The 16,839-nt window shown below is 43.4% G+C and overlaps 1 protein-coding gene across 1 annotated transcript in view; it reads right to left on the reverse strand.

Moving 5' to 3' along the window:
- Positions 1–5,277: 5,277 nt before the first annotated feature.
- LOC144103472 (uncharacterized) overlaps positions 5,278–16,839 on the reverse strand; it is a 48,077-nt gene continuing 36,515 nt past the window's right edge. The window contains exons 10-12 of the mRNA XM_077636179.1: positions 14,856–15,032; positions 8,468–8,596; positions 5,278–5,591 (exon numbers count right to left, since the gene is read on the reverse strand). Coding sequence (XP_077492305.1) covers positions 5,445–5,591; positions 8,468–8,596; positions 14,856–15,032 — 453 coding nt within the window. The 3' untranslated portion in view covers positions 5,278–5,444. The remainder of the gene's footprint in view (positions 5,592–8,467; positions 8,597–14,855; positions 15,033–16,839) is intronic.

A 16,839-nucleotide genomic window follows, 5' to 3' on the forward strand; every position in this document is an offset into this window, starting at 1 on the left:
TAGAAACGGTAAATTAAGAGCCTAAAAAAGGTGTTCGGAATTCCCTCATTTGATAGAAACGTCTCAGGCACATCGAAAAGCCAGGTATTCGACTTGTTAGAGCAGATTACGGTGACCACGATGGCATTTGAGGTTTTTCCTCCGTCTTCTAAGGCCAGCTGCTTGATCTACAAAACTATATTGTTTACCATATCTAATCGCCAGTCTAATGGGGACTATTCAACTATTGGCAGCGAATTCATAGAGCGAAGCTCTTAGTGGTTCAGTTACGAGGTAAGCGGCGTCCTCATCTGAGTAATTAATCGCATGAAAACAGCGCAACCGCAGCGTCGCCATCGCATGATTATGAAGTGATAAATTACCGGCCACACCTACTGAGAAGTGACTAATGTGACTAATGTGAAGTGTCGTCAATCGAAGCAAAGAGCAATCCAGCAGCGAGATTCTGTTGTTGTTTTTGATTGCACCGCTAATGGAGGAACTCAGTCATAAAAGCATCAACCGCTCCACAGGCATAAAACACATTGCTGAGAGATCATCATTGCACTGGTTTTTTTCGTCTCTTATCTCCGTAAGCAATACAAAGCGAACTGTGTACAGGCAGGCTGGGTAAATCCGCCTTCGTCAGTGACCGGCCTCGGTGGCTTGGTGGCGTTGGCGTTCAACTGATAAGCTCAGGAACGCTGGATCGACTAATCTCAGCGCCCGCACAATTTCGAATATAAAAAATATAAAAAAATTGAGACAAAATATAAAAACTCATGTGTGCTGTGTTAGCTAACATTAACCCTTTCGGCCCTGGTGTCCTAAATATAGGACACATAGCAAAACACGCGACATGAGGCTAGAAACCAACCGAAACTACCGAAACAAGAACCGAAACAGAACTTGGGACATCGCTGTTGACATGGGCATCAATGCCGATGTTGTTGTGGCGTTTGCTACGACGGGAGACGACGACGAAAATGGCGGACGGCGCGGGCGACGGCAGTGAAGGTAAGCGAGATTTTGCGATTGGTTTACTCAACGACTAAATTGCATGCTGCCCCTGAGAATTATATACGTTCTTTTTAAGACCTTCGAGATGCTAAATTCATAGAGCAGCTTCTACATTGGGCTGTATGTCGGTCACAAGAGGCCACGAATGACGTGTCCTATATAAAGGACACCAGGGCTCAATGGTTAGCGATCAGCGGGAGGTTTCACTGCGGGGCGTTCGGTGTTTACTTTTACGGGAGCAATAATTTCGCGTTGTTTTTTATATAGGTGCGACAATACCTACTGCGTTGTTCTACTCGGCAAGGAGATTGCCTCGCTCAAGAAGGCCACGTCTCGAAGATCCGGATATTATCTTTGCTGCACTGGGAAACGGCGATATACAGGACATCGACGATGACGAAGAAGAGGTAGACGAAGCAGGTGAGCTAGACGATGCAGTGGACGGCGACTGGGACAACCAGCAGGAGCTATCTGACTCGTCTGACGAGGAAGAGCCGGATAAAGAGAGCGCTCGAGAGTACGGCTCCTGGTGCAGGAAACCATTTGAAAAGCCAGCTGCTGAATTCAAGCCGGTAGCTGACGAGAACGAAAGCTATCGCGATCCTCTTCTCACGCCTTACGAGTATTTTTCAAAGTATGTGCCCAAAAGCGTGTTTATTGAGTTAGCCGACAAGACCAACACATACTCAGTTTTCCAAGATGGAAAATCAGTGCTGACAAATGAAGAAGAAATCAGAAAACTTATTGCACTTCATTTGACAATGGGTGTTCTGCGCTATCCACGGCTGCGCATGTATTGGAAGCCTTCAATGAAAACAGAACTTTTGGCATCTGTAAACATGTGCAGGAATCGCTTTGAAAAGCTCAGGAACTGTCTTCATATTGCAGATGTAAATGGAGATCACAACAATAATGACCGCTTGTGGAAAGTGAGGCCACTTCTGAATTCATTTCAAGAAAGATGCCATATTCTTCCTTTGGAGGAGCGCCTATGCATTGATGAACAGATCATTCCGTTCAAAGGGAAGCTTGATATCAAGCAATACATCAAAGGCAAGCCAAACCCCTGGGGCGTCAAAGTGTTCATGTTGTGTGGTGCGTCGGGAATAATTTATGATTTTCTCGCTTACCAAGGCTCCACAACAGAACTTAGCTCAGAAAACGTTCGGAGTAACAGGCGCCTTTGTTCTCCATTTAGCATCCAGGATACCTGATGGCATCGGGCACAAGTTGTTTTTTGATAACTATTTCACCTCCCTGCCTGTGCTCCGTGTGCTGCTTGAGAAAACAATTTATGCTGCTGGCACTATTCGCCAGAACAGAACTGAAAAATGCCCTTTGAAGACGGAAAAACAACTGAAAAAAGAAGGAAGAGGGTCATCAGACTACCTCGTGAGCAGCGACGGAAAAATTGTGATCACACGATGGATGGACAATCGAGCAGTAAACCTGGCATCGAATTTTGTTGGCGTTGATGATCTAGGCGATGTGACAAGGTGGAGCAAAGCAGACTGGGCTTTCATAAATGTGAAACGCCCAGCAGTTGTGCAGCAGTACAACGAAAGCATGGGGGGAGTAGACAAGACAGATTTTTTGGTGTCCCTCTACAGGACCTCAATTCGATCGAAGAAATGGACACTGCGTGTAATAACGCACTTTTTCAATATGTGCGTCACAAACTCGTGGTTGGAATACAGGCGCCATGCCTAGCACCAAAAAATCAAGATGAAGGATCAAATGAATTTACTAGAGTTCACTCTGAATGTAATAGAGAGCTTGGCAAAAGCTTGCTCTGCCGGGTTGCCACGGAAGCGCGGACGGCCATTTTCCTCCCCACTTCAGCCGCTGAAGAGGCCGAACTTGATTGAAGTGAGGCCAATCCAAGACATTCGGTACGACCAAACTGGTCACTGGCCTTCAGCAGAGGAAGAGCAGCAGCGATGCAAGCTTGAAGGATGCAAAGGCAAGCCCATGGTGAAGTGCCAAAAGTACAATGTGCACCTTTGCTTATCTGCAGCAAAGAACTGCTTTCGAGCCTTCCATACGCAATAGCCTAAGCCTTTGCTAGAAAAAGCTCCAAACAACTGTTTCTGTTTGAAAATAAACTTCAGATTGCAACTTTGTGTTTTGATTTCTGACAACCTCCAAGCCCTGATGTCCTATATATAGGACATGATCCAATCTCGAACACCAATGAGTCCAAAAGGTAATATTTGATTGTAACATGCTTTTTGTTGGGTAATTAGAGTACCTAAGGCAAAAAAAATTTCCGCGCCATAAAAATTATTCAAGGGCTGAAAGGGTTAATAACCCGAGGTAGACAAAATTATCCGAAGACGTTGACAACGGTGTCGATCATAACCCACGTATCGTTTTGGTACGGTGCACTTTTCTCTCTGCGCACCTTTGTCGGTCGTTAGAGTCAGCGGTTAACACAGCCACGTTTTATGTCCTGGCATGTCCAACTCGAGTGTTAAAATTCTTATCCAAAGCATTTAACCAGAGCTTACGTAGATCTTTTTTGAGGCCGAAGACAGCAATTTGTTTCATACCAAGCCGCATGCGACACAGGGCAAGAATTTGAATTTGACCGATACATATCTCGAGTGTGACACGGAAAAAACACGCACGCAAACGAACGGTATAAGCCGAGACGCTACACCCTCCTGAAAATTCATCCACTTAGGGAAACTTAGTCTCGGTCGCTGCAAGCTGCGGCTATAAGCTTAGTACGAAGTACTGCAAAACAGCATCGTGGTTTGTGCCCGAACTACTGATGTGCGCCGCTGCGCTGGGCAGTGGCAGCGACGTCATTGAGGATGGATCGGCAAATTCAAGAGTTGGGTAAGCTGTGGATGGGGGGGGGGGGAGGTAAGGGAAGCCTATGGGCGAAGAAAACCACCACTAAGGCAAGTGCTAAGGACAGTAATGCATCTTCAGGTGAGATGAACTGAGGTACGCGTGGGATGCGTGCTCCGGTGCACGGTGGCAACACTATGGAAACTACAAACGGCAGTGCGAGACGCGCCTCTGCTACGCAAGCGTAACCTGAGGAAAAGCACAGCTTGCGGGAACGCGGGAGCTACCTCTGTTTGTAACCATTAATCAGAATGCGGTAAAGGTTGGGTATTTTTAGGGCGCAATGTAGTGCCCACTGGAAGTGCTGCAACTTCCCGTAAGGTATTAGTTTCTAAAAGGGCGACTTTTGATCTCTACAAGTTAGTGCTTGCATCATGCTGTCAAACTTTTGTGAAATTAAAGAAATCCTTAATTCGCACTTTTTAAATTACGGCACGCTGCCTGTATTTAATCAAGCGCAGGTAAGCGCCAGTCATCATGCACCTGAACACTTTATGAGACTCTACAGTACACCTTAGAGTGTGTCAAGTTGTGACCTTCTGGCCCATTCCCAAACTATAGACTCTCCACTTTTGATCAGCGTTTCGAAATTTTATTTTCCTTAAGGGTTATTGCTCTTTTTTCTCAAATTTGTACTGTTATCGATTTTCTATGGTCCAAGACTTACTTCTTATCCAGGGTTATATGCTCCTGCTTTGGAATTTTTCTCGTCTAATTGAAATTTTTTTCTTGATATACGTTTCTGAAGCGCTCTGTGAAGTTCTTACCCCTCCTTTTTTCCGTACTAGGCAACACCCACGTAAATGAGTTAGGATTATGGTTTATAGGGTTTAACATCCCAAAGAGACTCAGGCTATAAGAGACGCCGTGGTGAAGGGCTACGGAAATTTCAACCATCTGGCGTTTAGTGTGCACTGACACCAGACAGTACACGGTCCTCTAGAATTTCGCTCCATGGAAATTCTACCACCGCGGCCGGTGTCAAAGTGCAACTCAATACCGACCCATGGTTTCCAGAACATATTAAGCTTCATCATGCATAGTCTTCAGCTTCCCCACATATTGAGCAATAAACATTACAGAGGTGTAGTTCTAGAAATAATCTTTTCGCGCGCAAAGTTAAAATTATGGATTGCTGACAGACTTGTTTTACGTGCCTTTATTTGGTTCCTCCTAAAATAGAAAGTGAGTTCAAAAGTGGTAATAAGAAAATTCAAATGTATTTAATAGTGTCTATAGTATGTGGCTCAAAAATCATGTGTGGTTACCTTCACCAGTGATGATAAGGAGGAGTTTATTTCATCAAGAAAAGCATTCACAAATATTGACCTTCTATCAAGTTGCCATTAAAATCTTCCGGATCGTGGGCAATTGTCCGGCTGAGACATTTAAATGGCGTAACTTCCCGCTCCCAATAAGCAATTACTGCCTTATTACAAATTTACTTCACCTAAGGGGATTCCCTATGACAATTGACCATATCTCCCTCTGTTTGAAATTATGTGACACCCTCGTGAATTATTGTAATACAGAACAGCAATTCTGTGTAATATACAAGATCATAGCATAACCCGCACATCGGCAGGTCACCTGCGGATGTATTTAGACATCGCTTCTACGCGACTGAAGGGACGTTTCTTGCACTGGTTTGAGTAATCGTCGTAGTCGACGTCATAGAGTGCCAAGCCGAACTTCGGTGGCTCCTCTTTCACGACGTTGAAGAACATCTTCGTCTGCAAATAAAAAAAAATCGCATTAAGAATTGGAGGCGCCACCACGAGGATCTGCTTTGCTACGACATTCCTTTTGCTGCTGAAATTAACTGGTTGCATGATAGCTGCAACATCGTTCTCGTCTCCACTAGCATGACGTTTTTCGCTACGAAATTTCAGGCTTAAAATACAGTGATCAGCACCTTGCGATCGACGGCTTCTATGAAGGAGAATTTTTTGTAATAACAAAGGTCAAATTGAGAAAAAACCACTTGGCTAGCTTTGGAGCAAATACTCGAAGTAGGGTCAGGTTAAATTTTTTACGTGTACTTCACTCGTGGGAATCCGAGTGAGTGACTAGGCGAAAGCTCGCGCCCATTGGGAGCCGGCGAGTACCTAGTGGCAGTCGCAATAGCTCGCCGTACCTGCTGATAAAGAAACGGCAGCTCAAACTACTTGGATACCACTCCGGTCCACTGAAATACTGAGCAAAATTGAAAGCGCTACGGATATTGCAAGTTTAGTGGAGTGACATAAAAGAAGAGTCATCCACTAATGGGCCTGTCGGGAACGCAACTGTAACTGCAGCGCGAAAAAAGGCGAACACAATGAAAGGAAATCACTCACGACACGGACAATCGCTGCACTCACAACTGATTTTACTTCGCCAATGCATGGGAAATATAAAGGTACCGCCACGCATGCGCTCACCTAAGAAAAGAGGAGACGTGCGAACGACAACATAGAAAAATTTACACCATGTGATATATCTTATCTTGTGGCAGAGAAAAGGTCGTACTCTGCTCTGTGAGCTGAAATGTGAAGTGAGGTGAAGTATCGCTTAGGCCCTAATGCTCTTCACTTGAAGAGCACAATACGAACAGTTGGTTCATTGTTTCATAGTCAAAGCAGTGCGAATAGAGGTGGCAAAACGAAGAATGGACAGGAAAGAACGCTTGAGCTATTGGACGTACGGACGTTTTAGAAGAAGAATTACCATAACATGCTTTTGCACGCGAACCTTCGCCTGAATAACTCAAGCCACAGATAAAAAAAGGAGGTATAGGGAAGAAATCGCGTGCATTAATGTATTGTTACAAGTCACTACTCATGGTAATATAAACAAAAGCAAAAAACAATGAAGGGTTGTATGTATCAAGATTTCGCTACAGTTAAGTGCATTGTGGTCTAAGCAGCTATGGTAAAGCACAGGCTACGACTGGCGTTATACGGCAATCATTTCATGTTGATTCTCCCTAACGGCAGTGCGCGCCTCGATTAACATATCGCGACTGCTTTATGGTGGCCGCTCGTCAGAGTTGATGGAGCTGCCCCGAACCCCGCACTCGGCCACTTCCATTAAGAGCGAAGGCGCAGACGCAGCTTGAAATTCTAGCAAAGAACTGATGCTGTCCAAACAGGCATTGATTTCAAGGTAATATGCAATGTAACCAGGAGGAGTACATAGAGGACTGTGGTGTCTTCACTGACATCAAAATGCAACGCAAGAAAGACGAAGACAACTGAGAAATCGAAATCTCTCCCTGTGGGTATGTGCCATGCCCTAAGAGCACGAAGAAGTAGAAACCACCATGTGGTGTGTCCTCTTGTCAGCATCTTGTTTTTTAATAGAAATGAACCCTGAAGTTCTACCCTGATTGTCTGGTACCGTTCATTGTATAGAAGCTTAAGATTTCGATTTTATTTAGCCAAATCGCCTGCTAACCACCGTCAGGCAGACGTTTTTGTATAATACTAGGTTTGAAAGGCAATTTTTAATCCTCTCACGTGATCCATTTATTTATTTCGTAATTCTGAATCAGTATGTGAACAGCATGTTAACAGTAGTCTCTCGGAACACTTAACGAACACAGCAGGTACCCATGGCAGCACCTAAGTAGGTTTAATCGACTCAACCATTTATTTTGAAATTGCACAATCCTGCAGCCGCGCATTTGAAACTGCCTTGAAACGTCAATCGTGTTCCGTGCGAAAGCTTGCCATAAACTGCGTTTTCGTGGCTGACGCCGATGTGGGCACATACTGAATCCCTTATAAACTCATACGGTGCATTCTCGAAGTTTACTTGTGTGCATAGAAATTTGCTTCCCTTGACGAGTTAATAATGAATAATAACTTATTAAAGTACATAGTAATAAAGTACACGTTTTTGTAAAGTACGTAGTGCTGAAAGATTATAGGCGATATACTTCGGCTATTCGTATAACTTGAACATTTGAACTTAGTCGTACTTAAGATTCTTTATACCAATCTCTTCAAATCTACAAGATTTCCCCTGATTCTGTATAATATTTTAAGCGCGCAACAAAGAAAACCGCGGGCGGGAACGCTGCAAGCACGTTTCGATTCCATCAAAGTGCGAGCGTTGCGATGTTTTTTACAATGCTTCGTACTTATCTATAGTTGTTGATTAGTTAATTGACATATTGCTAAGAGATTCTACTCAGCTTCGGACTCTGGACAAAAGTCACATGAATTTCGTAAAAAGAAACTCCCGTCATTTTGTGGGAACACGGTTTGGAAAGATGAATGCAGTAGCGACAATCTGAGTGCGATCGTTTAACACCCTAGTTTAGTAAACTCGCTTCTTCGACCACGATTTAGAAGCATGTTAAAGTGCTGAGAATCAGCTTGTGTGAATCACGCGTTACTGCCTACAACATTTGAGAGCTAAAGCTGGCAAGCACAGGCGCAAAGCGGCATCAGCGAAAAATATCACGGGAGCGGCTCCAAGAGTCGAAGTGCGTCTGCGCAGCTGCTAATGACAAGCTCAATCTCTTTGAAGCCGGTCGTGGTCTCAGCGCTGTGTCTTGAGTACAATATGTTCCATTCATTGTGCATATTTGTAAATGTTACCATAGCAGAGCCATTTGTACCTTGTTTATCATGGTCTCCTCGGTGTCCCAAGAGACCAGGAGCTTGTTCTCCATAGACCCTGAATACATGTAGAACCCCCAAGGATCCACGTGCACCGTGTTGTTTCCCTTGGGATAGTCTTTACAAGCCTGCATTTCAGAAAATATTGCTAAAACATGTCAAACTATACAAACATTCCCGTACAAGCGCGAATTCGTTACCTGTTAGCAAGGGAATACTAGTGAACATCGAGTAGCGTAACTTTGTTTATTTCACAAAAACCTGCGGGTCTTAAAACCTATTTTCGTCTAAGGTTCTTTAGTGAGGACTAGAAGCCAAATGCTGTCTATCCATAGACGAAACTCGCCTGCAGGTTTGCACAAAAATCTTAACCTCCAAGTCCTGTGCTGTTCAATATGCCAGAGTTTCTCTCCTATTTACCAACCTCAAAACGCGTGTTATGGATTTCAGTGCGCACCCGGGACTAATAGCTTCGTGTAAACCAAAACATATTTCTCTATTCTCAAATTTTCATCCCATTTTGTTTTATACCTTTATGCATCCCACTTACCTATCCAAAGCCCCTGGGCCGTGAGGGTATTCGGAACACAACAGTCAAGGTCGAAAGATTCTAAGTCAAACAGAAAACTGCACTCTTTATTACAGAAAATTTGTTCAGCATGTTTTGTTAAACAAATATTGTACCCCTTGCGCCAAATGCATCACCGAATTAATGAATCTGCTGTGGAAACAGCAACCCGCCTCACGGCCAGGTACCCCGCTCTGCGGCCAAACTATTAAGCCGAACGACACTAACACACGCTTCACAGCTTTGACGTTACTCGCACTGGCAAGAAAACCTGTTGCGCAGTGCAGTGCGTTGTTCTTTCTTAATAAATTTACAAACAAGGTGGCTAAAGTGAGAACTAGGTTCATTCAGGAAATTTTGACGCAAATCATCATCGAGAGACTACGATCTTCTAACGAAAAAGAAACGATCTAATCGAAAATGAAGGCTTTTCAAGCTACTAAACACCAAAAGATAACATATGTGCCGCCATCAGTAGGCCGTTATTGCCATTAAACTGCCTTCGTCGACTCACTCTGACGCGGATCCAGGAGGCTACGCTACGCTGTCGTTTACTTCAAAACGGGAGCAGCCTTTTTAAACTTCAATTAAAAAACGCTAACGTTACAAGAAGGACCAGAAGAAAGAATTTATGCTGAGAACAATAACGCGATGTCCCTTTTAAAAAAATAGGGGCGTCCCTAATCACATTCATCAAGAAAGAAATGTGAAAGTATTTGGTGTCTGACCGAAACCGTAAAATTGCCAAAGTACCCTCAAAATTTTGGAGGTAGACCCTGTCTAGGACATCGGTTATAGTGGAACACCGGAGATTTATTGGAGGAATGCTGTGGGTTGGCAGATGTTAGAGTGTTAATTATTGTGACTAAAGTGAGATTAGTGGATGAAATAGTGGGTACATAGTTGTGAATTATTGGGTATAGTTACTGTAAGTCTGTATGGTAATGCAATGAAAGTTGGGTTGATAGCTAATAGTGTGAGCTATTGTGAATTGTGTGAGATAAGTGGATGGAATAGTGAATATGTATTAGTGAATTACTGGGTATAATTAGAGTAATCATGTATGACAATGCAATAGAAGGTGGGTGGCGTGTGAAATATTTTTTATTATGTGTCATTGGTCGATGGAATAGTGGGTATATAATGGGAAATTATTTGCTTTATCTAATCAATCCCCTATGTTATGAGAAATTAAGGTGGGTTGGTAGATATTAATGAGCGAATTATTCTGAATTCGGCAAGATTAGTGGATGGAATTCAATTCAATTCAATTAAGTTCAATTTATTCAACATCTTGAGGATGTTGGGTGCGTCGACAAAAAGCCAGAGAGAAGGCTTGACAGGGGTCGACGCCGCCTACAATGACTTGACAGCAGCATCAGGATGGTATACAGAGTGTCATATATGTTAATAACAGGATCATTACATGAATATGAAAATAAAATAAAACGGCAAGCAAGCATACAGGAAAGAAAATAAAAATAATAAGTACAACTCTCAGTTGGTAATAAGTACAACTCTCACGGTACCTAAGTGCAAACAAATTTAGATGCCTTATTTAATGAGTGGGTATATAATGGTGAATTATTTGGTCGAGTTAGTGTAATCCTGTATGATAATCAATCAAAGGTGGTTTGGTAGATACTAGTGTGTGAACTATTGCGAATTAGGCTCGATTAGTGGATGTAATAGTGGGTATATAATGGTTAATTATTTGGTCGAGTTAGTGCAATCCTTCATGGTAAAACAAAGGAAGGTGGGAGATTAGTGGATGGGGTAGTGGGTATATAATGGTGGATTATTAGGTCAAGTTAGTGTAATCCTTTACGGTAACTAATCGAAGGTGCGTTGGTTGATTTTAGTGTGTGAATTATTGTGACTTAGGTGAGATTAGGGGATGGGATAACGGGTATATAATTATGGATTTTTAGTTCGAGTTAGTGTAATCCTGTATAAAGAACAAAGGAAGGTTGGTTAGTAGATATCAGCATGTGAATTATTGTGACTTAGGTCTGACTAGGGGATGAAATAATGGGCATATAATGATGGAATATTGGGACCAGTTAGTGTAATCCCCTATGATAACTCAATGGAAGGTGTGTTGGTAGATACTAGTGTGTGAATTGTTGTGAACTAGGTGAGATTAGTGGGTAGAATAGTGTGTATATGATGGCGAATTATTTGGTCGGGTTAGTGTAATCATGTATGGTAAATCGAGTGAAGGTGGGTTGGTGGCTAATATTTTGTGAATTATGTGGATTATACGAAATTACCACATTGCATAATGGGTATATATTGGTGTATTATTGCGTCGAGTTAGTATAACGCTCTGTAGTAACCCAGTGGAAAACTCTCAAACATTCTAGTCCTCAGATTTTCAAACTTTGTGGTGCTTATTCCGTTACCACCCTCTCGATCAACTAGAGAATTTCATTAACAGGAAAACGTGGTTCTCGCAATACGGCAAAATATGTGATATTGCATTAAAACATGACGCCATCCGCAGAGCTGGGAGAAGAAAAGGCAGTGCGCACAATCATCAAAACTCCCTCTCTTCCGGATAAATGTATTTCTTCGAATTACCACCATGAGGTACACTGAAGCTCGGTGAATGTGCGATATTCATTTTCTCCTGCCCGGATCAGAGCAAGCAAGTCAGCTGATGCACAGAACGCAGCCCCTATTTTGTAGCCGCAGTAGACGGTCGCCTTCGGCCGATGGTACTAGATGCATTACCATATCATGGGACTGCAGACGCGGACTAATTAGTACGTAGCGTCCTACCACATCTACAGTTCTGCTCTTCACTGGTGGATATCCAGCGCAGTCTAGCTGAGATCAACTGATACACGACATAGTATTAGTAAGTAAGCAAGAGAGATTATGAAATTTGGATGAAAGAATGGCGCAGTAATTTCCTCACATCTCGACGGACCCCCGAATCGCACTATAAAGGTATGTAGGAATTCAGTATGGAAACGAGAAACAGAGAAAGAGGTCCCATAGTGGGAAGACTCCGGAGTAATTCTCACCACCTGGGTCTCTTAACATGCACTGGCATCGAACAGCACACCGGCGCCTTTGTCTTTCGCCTCCATCAAAAGCATGAGAGCGGTCGTGTTCGAACCCGGCAACAGCCGCTCAGCAGCCGAGCGCCGTAAGCACTGAGCCACTGAGGCAGGATTGAGAATAGCACCTTGACGCACGAAAACAGCAAGAATAATTTGCTTGAACGCATTGCAAGCACAAAAACAGCGAGCCTCATTTGCATAAGCAAATTCATTCCCTCACTCCGGGGAATTGCACGCATGATATTTTTGATGAATACCGGAAAAAGATTGGAAGAACTACGCCTTGACCAGTTCATGCATGGCTATTGATAAGAAGGGTGTGCACGCCCATTAAGGACTAACCAGAAAACCAGTAAAGGCGGAAAGAGCACGAACTATCAAATGAATCTATTGTTCTGTATTTGTTGTTGCAAACAAGCTGAGCCAGTATCGCTACCACGTGCAGAAAGTGGGAGAGCAAAAAGAGACGTAAGGGGAAAGAGTGAAATACAAGACGCGCTAAGGTGGCAGTCTGGGCATCTTGCCGATTCAGGATGAAACTGTACAGCGGAAATAAAGACGAGGACACAAGGAAGACATATGGAACACATGAGCGCTCGTTTGTTCCATGTGTCTTCCTTGTGTCCTCGTCTTTATTCGCGCTGTACATTTCCAACAAAACGCGCGTCGCAACAAGCGCGTCATCAGAATTGACGACTACTGTCTAGCAACAGATACATCCGGTGACAAAGAGCCTTGGCCACATTGGTGAGAGCTCCTAGATCCCAACCCCGTAGAGCCGGGAAGCCAGATGTGCGAACTCGTTCTAATACTGCATGTATAGGCATTGTACACACGTGTCTAATAAAGGAGGGTGGGATGGAAAAGGAAGCTTGAGCACAAACGAACACGATATGCGGAGGAGGTTTTTTTTCGCATTATAGAGAGTAAGAGAAGTGACAATGATGCAGTCATCGCCCTTCTTGATATAGTGCGCTACTAAAAGCTGACAGATAACTATGTCTATGCTCTCGCATAGAATCTTAACACTCTTGGTCGTGGATCAAAACCTTTGCATGTAGGCAATTAGCGGGCAATTTCACTCCTTTTTTACTCCGAACTAACCTCGCATGCTCCCCTGAGCGTACAGTCACGCAGCGGCCTCTTTGGCCAACATACCCCGCGCATGGCATATTTAACGAATATTTTGGCATGTTTTATTGCGCATTCGCTTCGAAGTCCTTCTCTGCTGATCATCGGGCATAACCGGGCGAGATTTCGTGGCGCTTAAGAAACCACAGCGATGTCGTCCCTGTTTGCCCTTTTTTTTCATTTTGTGGGTGAATTTGTCCACACAACTGTGGCTTTCATCCTGAGCATACACTCCTTGCTATTCTCGCGTTTTACTTTTTTTTCTTCTAAATGTTCTCTACCACAGCTGCGATAACCTCGCAGGGGTATACGGCTGACATCAGCCTGTTAATCTGAATATGGAAGCAGTTGTGCATTGCTTGCGGACATGATTTTGTAAGAGCAGATACTATGCACAAGCTTGCTATGGCTCTCTTCACTATCGTCGAATTCGCTGAATCATATGGAAGCAGCTCTTTCTGAGCACATGGATTTGGCGGTGGCGATTTGGAGTCGCACCGTGCCCTACGTCACTGCGAGCGCATATGAGGTACTTCGCGGAAGACTGAATTCTTAAAAAACATGATTTTTTTTAAATTAAAAAGGAAACCTTTTGAATCACAATAATAAAAGTGTTGGCGGACGTTATACCAACAGCGGAATCACGCTATTAAAGTGAGTAACTCGAATTCTTATAGTATTTAACAATTACCGATAAGTACGTCCTTATAATTAGAGATTTGTAAGTGGCCGTTAGTGAGAGCCATATCAGTTTTGGAATTTTGAAAAAGCGAATGCAGTCACCGCTTTAGCACGATTGATTTGGGTCATTTCTTGCGGCAGTCTAAAACCACAAGCTCGCGGTAGTGCGCGAAGCGACGTCCCTCCTATCGTGACAGATTGTGACGGAAGTAGCACGCAACAATCTCAGACACTGCAGCAACGCGGTGGCGAGGCGAGGAGCGGAGAGCACTGGAGCACGGCGGGGCTGTGTTCATCGCGTATAGTTTGCGTCGAGGATTGTCTCAATTGGGTTGGCGTCACTTTCCACCCTAACTAAAGCACGCGGCTTTGGAGTGGCGCGAGAAATGCCGAAAAATGGTTCAGCCACAGCCGCGGGTATCGCGTTTTTGACGTTCAAAAAACTGATAAGGCCAATGCTAAGGGCTATCTACAAATCTCTAATTGATATCAGGGGACTATTCTTATTAGTTAAAAAGTTAACCATTAGAATTCAGTTCACCAAAGAGTTAAAAGTATTCGCCTGTTTTATGACGTTCGCTAACCCTGCAATTACTATGCAGCAAAAACCGTGTTTTTACCTTTTCCGCCGGTCGTCGTAGCGCCGACAACATTGAGACAGCTCAGATGCATTGTGCGGTTACCATTAGTTTCATCATTTCGCGTAATCACGGCGCCAAATCTTGGTTAAGGCTATTCCCATTAGTGCTGATATAAACACAGGAAAAATTAATTTTTACCAACCTCGGATATCTGGCACACAATATATAAAGAATAATTTCAGCGCACACTCAATATGAGACAACATAAACAGTTCATCCTATTGTCCTATAGCGGTGTTTTATAAACTGCAACTAAATGGGTGCGATGGATAAAATGCCACAGGCGTGTTCTCACCGACTCATAGGCCGCCGGTGTGTACGATAAGATTTTCCACCACCCTTCTTTGAAGGTGGTGTTTTTTCCCGCATAGTCAGGGTCTATCCTCCACATGGCGATCTGCATGCTGAACGATGGCATCATCCACACGTAGTTGCTGAACGTGAATTTCGTCCACTGAGCGGAGATGTTTTTCTACAGGAAAAGAGAACAGCAATGCATTCAGCTCAGTGCATGACCAGTTCTTTCGAGTCTCTTCTGAGAGTTACAGACTGACAGCGAACAAAATCGTCATTAGCAGTGAAGAAATAATAAAAAAAGCTTCATTAGATTGTCGTTTCTAGGGGAAATTGATCGCTTCTATTTATAGTGTATTTTTTCGCCAGCAGAGGTTTGGTGGCTGAAGACTCATTTGATCATCTGATAATTGGGGCTATCAATGCAAAACATCAAGACACTGACTTGGAACTTGGGACGTTGATGATGAACAGGGCAGCTTAATCACCGACTATACATTTGTACTCTTCAGCCTATCGTCAAATAGGCGAAAAATCATTGAACTGTCGCGCTTCTTGATAATGCGATTGTTAAGCAATGGTACTCAAGTAACACTTATTGGTAGGCTAGTCGGTGCATAGTTCTATGTACATACGTTAGCGCAAAATAAGACACAATCACAAGAAAGGTGGAAAGGACAACGTGCGACTTACAACTGATGCCTTTATTGACAGAAACACGTAATATATAGACACACAGTCACACCACCTATAAGCTGCAGAAAAAGTCAGCAAGATTGAAAGGATCGTAAAAACGAAAAAAGGCAACACTAAAAACATGACTTAACTAAAAACAATAAGAGCGGCGAAAGAGCAATTAAAATACATGACACGTGGTGTATATATAGGGCAACAGAAACATGACTGAATGGGATCTTAAAGAATGGTGACTAAACTAAATGCATTAAAACCCTGTTATATAACCCTTTCTGAACTGATATATAACCCTTTCATTGCATCCACGAACCTTTGTGTATGCCAGGTTCCGCAGGTTTTTCACTTTTTTTTCCGGGTTGACACGAGGGCATACATAATACGGCCACGTTACAGGGAGCAGGCAATATTGCTGGAACTTTGAATGTAGATGCCACCTTTTCTTTTTTGGTTATGGGCAACGCGGTGGGAAATGCGGTGGGAAAAAGAAATCAGGAGTGATAAACATGGATTGAAAATCGCCAACACGCCGTCAATTACTGCAGGAAACCATCTTCGTAGCTGTCTAATAAAACAAGATAAAAACCCACGTACCTAAAGATTTGATGGATTATCTTGTTTTATTAGGCAGCCACAAAGATGGTTTCATGCAGCAGGTTGATTATGTGTTGGCGATTTTCAGTCATTGTTTATCACCCCTGATTTTAACCCATGAGATCCCGAAGAATGGCTCAATTCGCTTTCTCGAGCTCAGGTTGCAGTTTTCACCAGAACACGTTTGCTGGTCCTTTGAGCCTAGGGCCAACAAGCCTGTCTTACCTTATGACTCGGCGCATTCGAAGCTAATCAAGGGAAACATTGTTCAAGCCGCCTTCAACAACGCGTTAACCAAGTCCTGTAAGCACTCTCTAGAAGCAAGTTTCCAGAATCAAGTCCAGAGAATGCTTCATTCCGGGTACCCGGCATTGCTTCTTTCCTCAATAGCCAAAAAACTTCTCAGTGCCATGCAAAGCAACAAGCCCAGTACGTCCAACGAAAGAAAGCAGAACAAGAAACTGTCAGTAATTCCGCACGTTCACCAGGTTTCCCACAATTTAAAAAGAACTTGGAAAAAAAGCGGTAGTGGAGGTTATTTTTTCTGCTTCTCACCGCCTTTCCAGACTGTGCAGGGCGTAAACAGACCAACCGAACGAAGTAAAGAATTCATAATAAGACATAAAGACCCCTATGTCTCCATGCGCCACGGGTGTTGTCTACTCTATCCCTCTGCCCTGCGGCAAAGAATACGTTGG

Source organism: Amblyomma americanum, chromosome 9 (assembly GCF_052857255.1).
Source record: "Amblyomma americanum isolate KBUSLIRL-KWMA chromosome 9, ASM5285725v1, whole genome shotgun sequence".
Taxonomy (NCBI): domain Eukaryota; kingdom Metazoa; phylum Arthropoda; class Arachnida; order Ixodida; family Ixodidae; genus Amblyomma; species Amblyomma americanum.